We start from the raw sequence: 12,043 nt of genomic DNA, 5'->3' as shown, positions 1-12,043 counted from the left end.
CTAATCTGATCCAATGAGAAGCAATGTGTACCTGTCTATTTTTTTTTTTTTAAATGCAATTTCCCACCAACCAGGTGTAGGCCTGAGTTGTTGTGGGGGGGGGGGGGTTTGGCGTTGACCCCTACCTTGTTTATTCCGAAAGATTATACAAGAAGGGGGACGTGTTGCCAAAAACCTTCTAGCCGAGCAAAAAAACCCATATGCAATTACTATACAGCCTGATGCAAACAGCATACTCCAAAATTGCATATGGGGTGGGAAGGCTATTGTACTATACGGAGAGGCCTTCCCTAAATCAGAAAAAGACTCATGGTGGATCAAAATACCAACCCGAGTATTTACATGCTTTGAATCTAAAGAAGGCTAATTGAAGCAAGTACATTCTCATAGGTCCTCTAGCATTCTCTGGTAAGTCATCTTCCCTGATGAAGGTCTTTTTTTCGAACTTGTTTATAGCGGCTTTTTTTGCCAAGATGTCGACTACGGCATTGCTTCCACGAAGCGGTGCTTGACTTCGATATGTTCTGTTGGATGATGTTTCGGGCTTCTTCAATGGATTTCCTGAGTCTCCAAGGTGCAGTAGTCTGTCCTCTGAGCATATTCACTATCACTAGTGAGTCCATTTCTAGAATAAGACGAGGCTGCTGCTGCTGTTCTTTATACCATTTGATACCATGCATTGCAGCTTGCAATTCGCAGGAATTGTTAGTTGTGAATTCGATGTGTTTAGCAAAAGCTATGATCATTCTTCCATTTCCCTTTCTAACAATTCCCCCAATGCCAGATGCTCTGATTCCTTCCATCGTACTTCCATCCGTGTTTAGCTTCCAATCGTCCCTTCTGTCCGTCCTAATATACCATTGTCTTGGTAATTCTTTCCCGTAGTTTTCGGCTTTTTTGATTATTGTTTTCCAGTCCCAATTGTTGTCAATTTTGTTGAATCTTTTAGAGATAGAAGCCTGCACATTCAACAAGATTAAGTTAGACATTCTATTTATAGTGGTTGATTTGTTACTATACCTTTTGTCACATCTTGCTCTCCATAGTTGCCATAGAATGTAACACGGGGTGATAAGAAGAATATGCTTGTGAACTTGATTCTTTGGCTGAACTCTCCACTAGCTTGATCAAGTGCTCCCTGGACAGAATTGCTTTGCTGATGAATGCCTAGTGGTTTTGCCATTTGTTTCCAAAGAGTATCTGCGAAAGGACTCGTTGCAAATACATGATCCACCTTCTCTGGAATTAGCTCCCTACAGCAAGTGCAATTAGAATCAGTTTGAATGCCAAGATTAATTATTCTGTCATCAAGAGGCAGTTTTTTCCTTATTAATCTCCACATAAAAAAGGAAATTTTGAAGGGAATTCCTTTGGCCTAAAACATTTTGGCTAAAGGATCAACTTCATGTTTTTGTCTGATGATCTACCAGGCTGAAGAGCATGAGAAATTTCCATTGGTGCTTGGTGTCCATATGCAAGTATCTGCTATCTCGTTGTCTCCTATCCTAGTATTAGTAACTTCCTGGATCATCTCATTTGGTAGAATTCTGCTTAGAGAAGCAGTGTTCCATTGGTTGTTGTTAATAAAGTTCTGAACAGTAATGCTTCCTGGTTTTCTTTCTAACCACACTCTAGGAGCCAAAGGACCTTGAGTTATCCAATTATCCCACCAGAATAAGGTGTTACCCTTGTTGATCTCCCATTGGATGTGGTGCTTGGCTTGGGGTCTGATTTTCAAAAGACTTCTCCAGATGTTTGAGTTGTTGGGGCTAATGACATTTGATACCATATTGGCTCTAGGAGAGTATTTGGCTTTGATGAATTGGGACCAAAGATTGTCCATGGTTCTCAACCTTCACCATCTCTTGATTGTAAAGGTTTTGCAAATATCTTTTAATCTTTTGAAACCCAATCCTCCTTCGTCAGTAGGATAGCAGAGCTTTTTCCAATTAGACCAATGGTATTTATTCTTACATTCCTTTTGACCCCAAACGAAGTTGCAAAAATACATCTTAATTTGTTTAAGGGCTGTGATAGGAGTTTCAAGAGCCGCAAACAAGTGTAGAGTCTGAGATTGAAGGACATGCTTAATGATTAAACCCTTGCCTCCTGCACTCAGGAGATTTGTTTGCCATCCTCCAGTTTTGTTAATGACTTTGGTAGTCAAATCAATGAAGATGTCGATCCTCTTCCTTCCTGTATAAATAGGGCAACCCAGGTAATTGAAAGGGAAGTTGGAGTGCTTATATCCTGTCCACTTCTTGAGCCTTTTGGTGGTTCTAGGATTAAGGGAAGAATGGGTAATGTAGCAGCTTTTTCAATGTTAATCTCTTGACCTGAGGCCTCCTGATACTTCTTTAAAATCTTCATTATAATCTTGATAGAATGTTTCTTAACAGAGGAGAAAATAATAAGGTCATCCACATAGCATAAATGGTTCACCTGTGGACCATTTTTTTCATGAAAAAACCAGTGAAATCCTCCTTTGAGTTAAGATTGTTTAGAGCTTTGGAAAGAGCCTCAGCAGCAAGGATGAATAGAGCAGCTGAGAGGGGATCACCTTGCTTTAGTTCTCTGGTGGCATTGAAGAAACCATACCTGATCCTATTTACTATGATTGAGTACCAGTTGTTTAAGACCAGCCTATAAATGATTTCAATGAATTGTTCTCTGAATCCCATCTTCCTGAGAGCACAAGCCAAAAAACCCCATGAGACTTTATCATAAGCCTTGGACATGTCCAATTTGAACACCACATTTCCACCTTCCGAGCCTTTTTTAATATCATGAATAATTTCTTGAGTCAGTAGAATATTCTCTGTAATAAGCCTGCCCTTTATGAACCTAGATTGGTTCTCAGAGATGATATTGGGGAGCATGGGAGACAATTTCATAGCTAGTATCTTAGACAGGATCTTGTTTGTAAAGTTGCAAAGGCTAATTGGTCTGAGCTCACTGAAATTCTTTGGAGACTTTACTTTAGGGATTAGCACTAGACAGGCATGAGTAAAGTACTTAGTCAGGGTTGGCCCAAGAAAAAGATTTGACATATTCAACAATGTCAACCTTTATAGTATCCCATGAATGTTGAAAAAAATGCCCATTGAACCCATCCGGCCTTGCAGAGCTGTTGGGATCCATAGAAAAAATAGCTTCCTTGATTTCTTCCTCAGAAGGGATTTGTTGAAGCATTTCATTATCCTGGTCAGTGACCATAGTATCAAGGTGATCAAGTATCCCCATGTTGTTGCTGCTCGCAAGTTGTGTAAAAATATTATTGAAATGAGCCACTGCTTCTTGAGCAATATCTTCAGTGTTCTCCAACCAGATTCCTTAAGCATTTTTTATTCTCATGATTTGTGCTCTTTTTCTCCTGCCCTTAATGACACTGTAGAAGTACTTTGAATTGGTATCTCCTTCCTCTGCCCATTTTAATCTAGCTTTTTGTCTCAGTATAGAGTTCTGAGATTTAAGCCACTTTATATACTCGGCTTGGGCCTTATGCATTTCTAGCCTGTTAGCATCGGTCTTATTCTCTTTATACTCAGCTTCCTTGTTCTTGACCTTCTCTTCCATATCTTTAACAGTAGCAAATACATCCCAGTGCCCTTTCTAGACCATTTACTAAGAGCTTTAGCCAAGTTCTTGAGTTTGTTTTGTAATCTCCATATAGGATTTCCCTGTATCTGCTGATCCCAAACTTCTTTAATAATATCATAATAGCCTTCCTATTCTGACTAGAAATTCAGATACCTGAAGTATCTGATGATGTTAGGAGCTTCAAAGCTGTTTTGAAAGAGCAGAATATTGTGATCCGAGCCTATTTTGGGTAAGTGATCTATTCTTGTTTGTGGAAACTTGTCAAACCAATCATCATTAGTAATAACTCTGTCAAGCCTTTTACTGATCCTCCATCTTCTCCTTCTCCCATTACACCATGTAAATTTATTGCCATTGAATATAGTATCCATCAGGTCGCACTCCTGCATGCAGTCCATGAAATCTAAACTCTTAGCTAAAGTGTGTGGTCGACCACCTTTCTTTTCTTCAGCATCCAGGATAACATTGAAGTCTCCACATACAGCCCATGGTGCACATTCTTTAGGCTCCTCCTGAGTTTTTTCCTCCTGTTGGCATTAGTACTTGCATAGACTGCACTCCACCAGCAAGGATCAGTATCTCCATTGATTTTAACCTTGAAAGTCATTTGTTGTTTATGGTGAGAAATAAGGTTGCAACTAATAGTATCATCCCAGAAGCACCATATTCTATTGTTGATATTTGAAATAGCATTATCAAAGCCAATAATTGCTCTGAATTCTTCTATTTGAGTGGAAAGTAGGAAAGGCTCCTGAAGAGCTATAAAATTTATTTCATGAAGCTTAACAAGTCTAAGTAACCTGTCAAATGCCCCTTTTGATCTCATCCCCCTAATATTCCATATGATTGCTCTAATCATTGGGATTTTTGGGGGGTTTGAGTTTTTCCTTTTGGTGTTGCTTTCAAGTAGTCCTGCCTGATTCATCTCGGCTTGACCACCTTTCTTGTTTTGTTTTTTCTGTTTTATCCCCCTAGGGAATAATCCCTGCCCTTTGATGATTTTAGTAACCTCCTTGTCTATTATGTCTCCAGGGTGATTTAAAGTAGTAATCACTCCTTGTTGTCTAACCAAAGCTGCTACCACTTCTTTCTTTTTGTTTTTGTCAATCTCTTCCACTGATTCCTCCACCATGCTATCTAACTCAAGATCATTCTCTTGAGCCTGGTTCTTTTGTTTAAGTTTTAAAGGGCCTAGGTCTATGATTAGTTGACCACTTAGCTCTTTCATAGTTTTCTCGTTGTAAGTTTCTATCCTTCCATACGATTCTGGTTCCTCCATTTGTTCTGGACTGTTGACTGAGCTACTCTGCACCATTTCTACCTCCCTGTTCTTTTCTTTTTCCTCATGCTTTGTAAATATTAACTCGTGCTCTTGCTCTTAGTCCCCAGGGAACTGCCTCTTTCTTACTGCCTTAGAAAAAAGCAAGTTTTTCAGGTTCTTGGCAGCAAGATTTTTCCTCTTTATTCTAGGCCTCCTCCTTTTCTTTTTGGTCTCCTTGACCCCAGTTTGGAGTTGTTCTATCTTGTTGCCCTGCTCAGTAGCCTGTTGTTGTTATGCATTCTTGCTTTTTACTTTCGGGTTGTTTCCCCCATTTTGCTCCAAGTGCTGCTCCTGTTTATCCTCTTTGTTGTTCTTTGTGTTGTTCTGTTGCACTATAGGGGTGTCATACTTAGCCTGTCTCTTTTCATTGTCCTAGCCTTTGTCGTTGTTCTCATTGTTCTTCGAGCCTTTCCCCTCGTTGTGATTGTTGGACTGCTCATTTTCAGCCCCTTTATCCTCAGATTTTCCTTTCAATTTCTACTGTTTTTCTTTTTCTACTGCCCTGCATTGTAGGTCAGAATGTCCCAACCGTTTGCAATGCCTTCAATACTTTGGCACTCCCTCGTATTCGAGTTTCTGGAAAAAACCTTTTAAAGGACTAGACTCGTCTTCCTGTCCCACCCAAATCTGATTTAGTCTAGGCTTAGTGAGGTCGACTTCAACCCGTATTTTGTCCATACTGGGTCTCGTTCTGTTCTCAGTTGCAAGGTCTGGGGACAGAGGGGTCCCAACAGGACTCAGAATTTGTCTCACGTAATTCCAAGGATGGCGAAGAAACGGGGAGTCCCGGGCACAAGTACCGTTAATCCAACTATCGGGGCGAGTCCTCCTCCCAAAAGTCCCGAGTTCCACTTTTGCAACCACATTACCATGCCATCTATTTCTATAGATCTCCTAAACCAGACTGTTTGACAGTCCTCCTCATTTGAAACCTCTATGAAAACAGTCCTGTAGTCGTACGTACCTATTCTCGGGGTGCACTTCATAGAAATTTTCTCTGCGAATCATGACCTTATCCGCTCAATATTGGGACGAGTCTTCAAGAATTTTCCGATGAGGGTATATTTGCATTCCTGTGCCATAACTCCGTTGTAATCCTTTGCCTTGAATATTACAGCATGAACTCCATTGTTCATCGTAACTCTTGTCCTGACATTAGGGTCCCCCAATTTTTTCAAGTTAGGGTTAGGTTTGGGAATAGATGTAATTGCATTGGAATAGTTGAGTTTTGGTCCAATTCCATTCGCTTGTGCACTTGCTTCAGCTGGGAGATCTGAAATCTCATGAGGACGCGTCGGGAAAGAGCCTGCCGGCGTCCCTATCTAGCGGCGCGTGTGCGCCAAGCGCCCAAATCAGACTGTTAATAGAGACGTTGTGGAGAGAGTTTATTGTAGAGAGAGAGAGAGTCTTTTTTAATTAGGCATTGCTCAATCTATGTATTAATAGTCGCGTACCTGTCGATTGACTCTTGGTAAAGTACTAAATCAACAATTTGAATCTGTGGTTAAGGTACGTGCTTTTGACCAGTTTCCAAATACAACAGAAGTATGTAGTCATTTCATTTTTTTTTAAAAAAAATAAAATAAAAAACCTAACCACATGGTTTGACCGCAAAATACGAGGGCACGAGAGGGGTGATGGGGCTTGAAAGAAAGAACGCGAGGTTAGCGCTGACACAAGTCACAACCCTTGCATGCCTTTGTCTCTTTGATCAGTTTGCACTTGCACATTTGTTGGATCGGCCAAAAATAAGGACAACTCTACAACTGTTTTTTGTACTTTCCCTATAGCTTTTGCAACTCTGGAGTCTGGGGTTCATGTTTTCTTTATTTTTGGGTCCCCACTGAATCTTATAGTACTAGTACTTCAGTAACTAGTGGTCTCTTTATCTCTCAATACCCCATTCTGAGAGAAAATCCAAGTAAAGATGCTGTTTGTCGGCTCTCTTATCTTACAATCTCCTTTGCTAACACACCAAAAGGATGGCATCGATCAGTCAGCTGCATTTCCTTCGAGAACCGCCGCCCCAACATCCAATGCTTCGTGAATCAGACACATTTTAGACCACCAGTTTCAATTTTTTTTTTTTTAAATTTCATGCCTAATCAAATATCATCACATAAATTAGGATAAAAAGGGTATTAGATACACAACCGTTTGTGCTAACTACTCTCTTTCTTCCAGTTTATATATGTGACACTTATTATTTCGAGAGTCAAAATATTTTTTTACCAACAATTTTCATAAATAATATTTAACTTAATCATTATATGTGCTTATAATTCTTACTCTTTTATATGGCTAGGTTCAATATTTAATAATAATGCATAATCATGTGAAGCTTCTCATGTATCTAAATGAGTGACTTATTTTTTTTGCTTGGTACCTAAAATAATTTGCACGCACCTCGATTAATTCTATGAATACCTACTACCCCATCAACATAGATGTCGAGTAACTTTGTCATCTAAATGAATTATCTGTGCCAAATGAAATTCTAATCTTCATCCCTAGGATACTGTAGCCCTATCAAGTCTCTCTGAATAATTTCATTATTTTTCCTAAACACCACCATGTTCACGACTTCCATTTAATTTACTAAAATAAGTGACAACAATTTAAGTAAGAAAATGACAAATATCATATTCATTAATGTACTTTGTTTGGTATAAACGACCAGTTCGGAGAACTTCTTCCTATTTAGACATGCATGATTTTTTTAAAAAAAAATTAAAAAGGAAATAACAGAAAATTTCTTAATCAGCGCCAGTATGAGCTTTAGGTGAATCTCACGATGCCTGCTATTGGCTACACATGTATGACATGACCTTCCTGAAAACAACCATCAGAAGTCAAGAGGAGTACTCTTACACATGCAAATTTGAGGTATTCAAGATGAAAGATAGTATTATAAAATGGTGTCAACGTTATCTATTGGTTCGATTGCTAATGACCCGATTATATGCTAGCTGTTAATTTCTGTCTTAATTAACCATGTCTTTTTCTTTAGACACTAATCCATGTGTCATCTGACTATAATTAAGATAAATTTGTCTTTAAACGGTATCTATGCTGCCATTTTTCTGTTAATTTTTACCTTGGATTTCTGGAAGTTCTGGACAACAAAAGTGAGCAAAGTCCCATGTGAATAGCACCTAAATTTCTGCTTTAATTTCCCACAGGCTTCTCCAGGAGCACTTAGTTATGGATATTTGAGCTCAAGATTATAAGAATATAAATTTGATGTTCATATAATGAAACTTTTTAAGTCTTCGAATCTAAGCAAGCGACAATGATGAGGTATACATGTGACTGGCGGTCATCCGTTAGGAATCAATGTAATCATCAACAACTTAATTATTGGTAGTATTATTTTGTTCAAGGCCTCATAAGTTCAAATTTATTTGCTGCTACTTGCTAAATTATGTATAGAACTGCTGTCAACGCTGTCCCTTTCAGACTCCACGAAGATGCCACTTCCCTAGGCACTCACTGGCTTTATCTTTGATTAACGCATTGTTAATTTCCAGATAAAATTTGGGTCATTCCAATCAAATTTCTTGGTTGAGAAAGCCATTAATAACGCATATGCATTTGTTTGATCTCTAGGGGGTGGTTTATTTTGCCGATAAAGTTACACATGAATCATAAAACATAAATTATAAGACAAAAACTAATATGGGTTATTTAATTAGTAACATATGTATTCTTTTGGTGGATGTTTGGTTAATCGCTTAAAAAATGAGATATATGGTATATAATACTATAAGGATTTACAATTTTACCATTACTTTTAAAGTAAATTAGAATAAAAAGATGGAGCTATGCTATTGTGGTCTTTTAGGAATTTCATGCTAGTAAAAATAATTTAAGTTGATCTTAAAATAACTTAATGATGGAGTCCGGCACTTTTGTAACCCAAAAATTTTTTTTGGAACCAAACTAACCCATTAAAAAAAAAAAAAAAAAGAAACAAACTAGGCTTCATGCACAGATTCTGTGCGTGAAAGGGCCAAAATGTACATTTATATTTTCGCCCTTTCATGCACAGAATCTGTGCGTGAAACCCTTCCCTAAAAACCCCAACCCACCACATGCACTCTCCCCTCTTTCATTTCCTCCATCTTCACCCTTTCAATACACTTTTGCACTTCCAAAAACATGTCTCAAAGTTTTGAAACTTCAATGTTTGCTATACAACCCGATATTTGCGAATGCAGTTATTACTGTAAACTAAAAACATCAAAGACCCAAGATAATTCGGGTCGTCGTTTTTGGCGTTGTAAAGTGCCCGAAGTAAGTGTTTTTACATTTTTTAGTGGTTTTTTTCTTCACGTTATCCATATAATAGTCAAAATACCCCCCAACGTTTGACCAAAATGCCAACTACACACCGAACCTTTGCGGGGGTCCTATTACCCCCCTGGACAAATTTTTCAGTAGCAAAATGGCCCTTTTTCCGATGTGGCGCCCTCAATCCGCCAACCCCCAAATATTAAATGGCGGTTGTCCACACGCGCCGGCCCACGTGCCACGTGTTTAATTTTTGCCCCATTTTTTATTAATTTCCCCCTTCCTCCATCCATCTACTCTTCTTCTTCAAAAAAAAAAAAAAAATCTCTCAATTTTCCATACTCCATTTTATTAAGGATCTGAAAACCCATACCCAATTCTCCTTCATCTTCATCAACATTATCATCATCATCATCATCATCTTCACTAGGAGTTGAAAAAAAAAAATCACACCAACTTGCTCAAATCTAATCCAAACAAACCCAAATGTGAAAGGAAGCTTCCTAACACCAAATAGAACAAAGTTCATCCATTAATTTGATTAAACAATCAAGAATTTAGAGAAACCCATTTGGTGTTCTTCATAGCTTTCTCCAAATTCTTAGCAATGGAGTTTAATTTTCTCCCCAAATCAACTCAAAGAATTAGTGCTTAAATAACTCCAACCAAGCAACAAGTAGCAACTCCAAACAAGCAACTTCCAATCGATTTTCTTTAACAAGATTAGATTTTTCATCCTTATTTTTTTTTCCGTATTTTTCCTTTTTCTTTCTTCAGATTTTTCATTTTTTTTTCTTGATTTTCGTTTATGGTGGAAAGTTGTTCTTTAACAAGTTGTTCGGAATCATATGTGGATTTTCTTCGGTTGAGATTTTCGTTTATAATGGATATTATTTTGACAACAAAAAATGGGGATGGATATTAAATAGGGTGAAGATGAAGATGAAGTAGCCTAAAAATGGAGGGAGTTCAAATTTTATCTACTTGGCATCATATGTGGCAAATTTTTAGTTGGCGTCCAAAACAGTCGGGATGCATTTTTTTAAAGGCCGTCACGCGCCACCGGGCGGTGTATTCACGCTCTGCCACATCGGCAAAAAAAGGGTCATTTTGCTACTGAAAAAATTTGTCCAGGGGGGTAATAGGACCCCCGCAAAGGTTCGGTGTGTAGTTGGCATTTTGGTCAAACGTTGGGGGGTATTTTGACTATTATCTCTATATTTTACTTTAAAAAACTGATTTTCTTATAATGTTTATAGGATATGGGCGGTTGCAAATACTTTCGGTGGGAAGATAGCATTCACGTGGATAAAACGGTGGCGGTGAAGTTTAAAAATCCAATTTTGGATAGAGATACCGCGACTTCACGTATCTCCAGAGATACCGCTAAGTTGGACTCAGAATTTAAGCTTGTGGAAGCAGAAGAAAAAATTGAAGGTTTGGAGGTGTTGCTCACCGATTCCGAAAAAAAATGAAATTTTCTGAAGGCTAAACTTAGAGAGGCTCAACACGAGAAAATAGCTTTGAAAGAAAAACTTAAATTGTGGAAGATTATTTGTGCTATGTTGTTGTTGTTCATTATTTACATGTATTTTGTTTATTAAGTTTAATATTTCTATAGATTATGTTTTTTACAAGTTGTATCTTTTCCCCTATAATGTAATCCGCACCCTTTATGTACTAATTTATTTGTGTGTTTTTTTTGTGAAATTGTCAATTAATAATAGACTTTAACAATAAAAATTGAAGAATTAAAAACATGCCAAACTAATTCAAATTTATGACTTCATCATAAAATAAAAATACAAATTAACAAAATTTAATCCGAAACTTAAATGACTCATAATCTAAGACAGTGAGCCTAAATAGACTCTAATCGTCATCAGAATAGAAGTCCTGGATATCGTCCTCAGAACGATATTGGCCGTCTCTTAGCACACATCTTTTTTCAGGAGATGTTAGTTCTCTTCCGGTTAACGATGCTTGTTCTTCAGCCAACTTTAGCATGTAAAATCTACAACGTCTTGCCAACATTCTGTTGTTTTCTTTTCTAATCCTTTGTACGGCCATCTCGCAAGTTGCTGGACCTACTCGAGGCACGGTTAGTGAGTACCTTTTTGGGATTGGAGCGTTGAGATTTTCAAGTCCGATGTGACCATTCTCGGCGTAAACCGCAATAATATTCTCGCGGATCTGAATATTTCACACTTCGTAAAATCATCATTACGCTCTACAAGAAGGTGCGGATTTAGCTCATCTAGTTTGAAATCACCGGTATCACTCGAAAACTCGCTATGATTTGAACTCTCATCATCACTGCTATTTGGTTCTTTTGGAAGGAGTAAAGACCAAGCTGAGTTTCTACTACTCGACATTGAATATGGTGTAGTCTAATAACAAAAGAAAGGGCTACTTATCTTTATGACCCTACCTACTTACCTTATTATAAGAAAAATATTAATCTTCATCGGACATTTTACAGTCCGAATCCCACTTGAATCTAAATCTTGTGCTACCATGTATACCGTATTCTATCCTATGGTAACGTATTTGCATCCGATTGTTCTCTTCGCGAAAATGATTAAGAGCAAAATTAAACTCTTGTGGAATTCCGCGAGGCATTGACATAGCTCGTTTTTTTGGTCGTTTAAGCCCTATTGAAGGTAACTTTTGCTCCAGTGCTTCAGCCTCCCTAACACGCCAATTCCACTCCTCTTTCATCGTTTTATTGTATTCTTGATTGAATATTTTGTTAGGGTTATTTGAGTTATGAAAATCATCATCATCTAGTTCCCATGTCCTACCCATTGCTTCAAATATTTTTGTTGG

General features: G+C 38.0%; 2 protein-coding genes across 2 annotated transcripts; one reads left to right on the top strand and one right to left on the bottom strand.

Moving 5' to 3' along the window:
• Nucleotides 1-413: 413 nt before the first annotated feature.
• On the bottom strand, nt 414-1,843 carry LOC132043134 (uncharacterized). Its single transcript, XM_059433614.1, has 3 exons — nt 1,428-1,843; nt 1,016-1,253; nt 414-959 (listed from the first exon to the last, which is right to left on the bottom strand). Exons 1-3 carry the CDS (start codon nt 1,841-1,843, stop codon nt 414-416), a joined length of 1,200 nt encoding a protein of 399 aa, XP_059289597.1.
• Nucleotides 1,844-8,917: 7,074 nt separating this feature from the next.
• LOC132043155 (uncharacterized) lies at nt 8,918-10,889 on the top strand. The gene is made up of 2 exons (XM_059433647.1): nt 8,918-9,217; nt 10,474-10,889. Exons 1-2 carry the CDS (start codon nt 9,083-9,085, stop codon nt 10,687-10,689), a joined length of 351 nt encoding a protein of 116 aa, XP_059289630.1. The 5' UTR covers nt 8,918-9,082; the 3' UTR covers nt 10,690-10,889.
• The last annotated feature ends 1,154 nt before the right edge of the window (nt 10,890-12,043 follow it).

Source organism: Lycium ferocissimum, unplaced genomic scaffold (genome assembly GCF_029784015.1).
Source record: "Lycium ferocissimum isolate CSIRO_LF1 unplaced genomic scaffold, AGI_CSIRO_Lferr_CH_V1 ctg215, whole genome shotgun sequence".
NCBI classification, from domain to species: domain Eukaryota; kingdom Viridiplantae; phylum Streptophyta; class Magnoliopsida; order Solanales; family Solanaceae; genus Lycium; species Lycium ferocissimum.
This window is presented reverse-complemented; position numbering and strand designations above follow the sequence as displayed.

Excerpts from the sequence above, each read along its gene's own strand:
- LOC132043134 (XM_059433614.1), bottom strand. The coding sequence starts at position 1,843 with ATGGACAATCTTTGGTCCCAATTCATCAAAGCCAAATACTCTCCTAGA. Across the intron at positions 1,254-1,427 it reads TTCTCATGCTCTTCAGCCTG|GGAGCTAATTCCAGAGAAGG; the intron begins GTAGATCATCAG and ends CACTTGCTGTAG. Across the intron at positions 960-1,015 it reads AAGATGTGACAAAAGGTATA|GCTTCTATCTCTAAAAGATT; the intron begins GTAACAAATCAA and ends TTGAATGTGCAG.
- LOC132043155 (XM_059433647.1), top strand. The coding sequence starts at position 9,083 with ATGTCTCAAAGTTTTGAAACTTCAATGTTTGCTATACAACCCGATATT. Across the intron at positions 9,218-10,473 it reads GGCGTTGTAAAGTGCCCGAA|GATATGGGCGGTTGCAAATA; the intron begins GTAAGTGTTTTT and ends TAATGTTTATAG.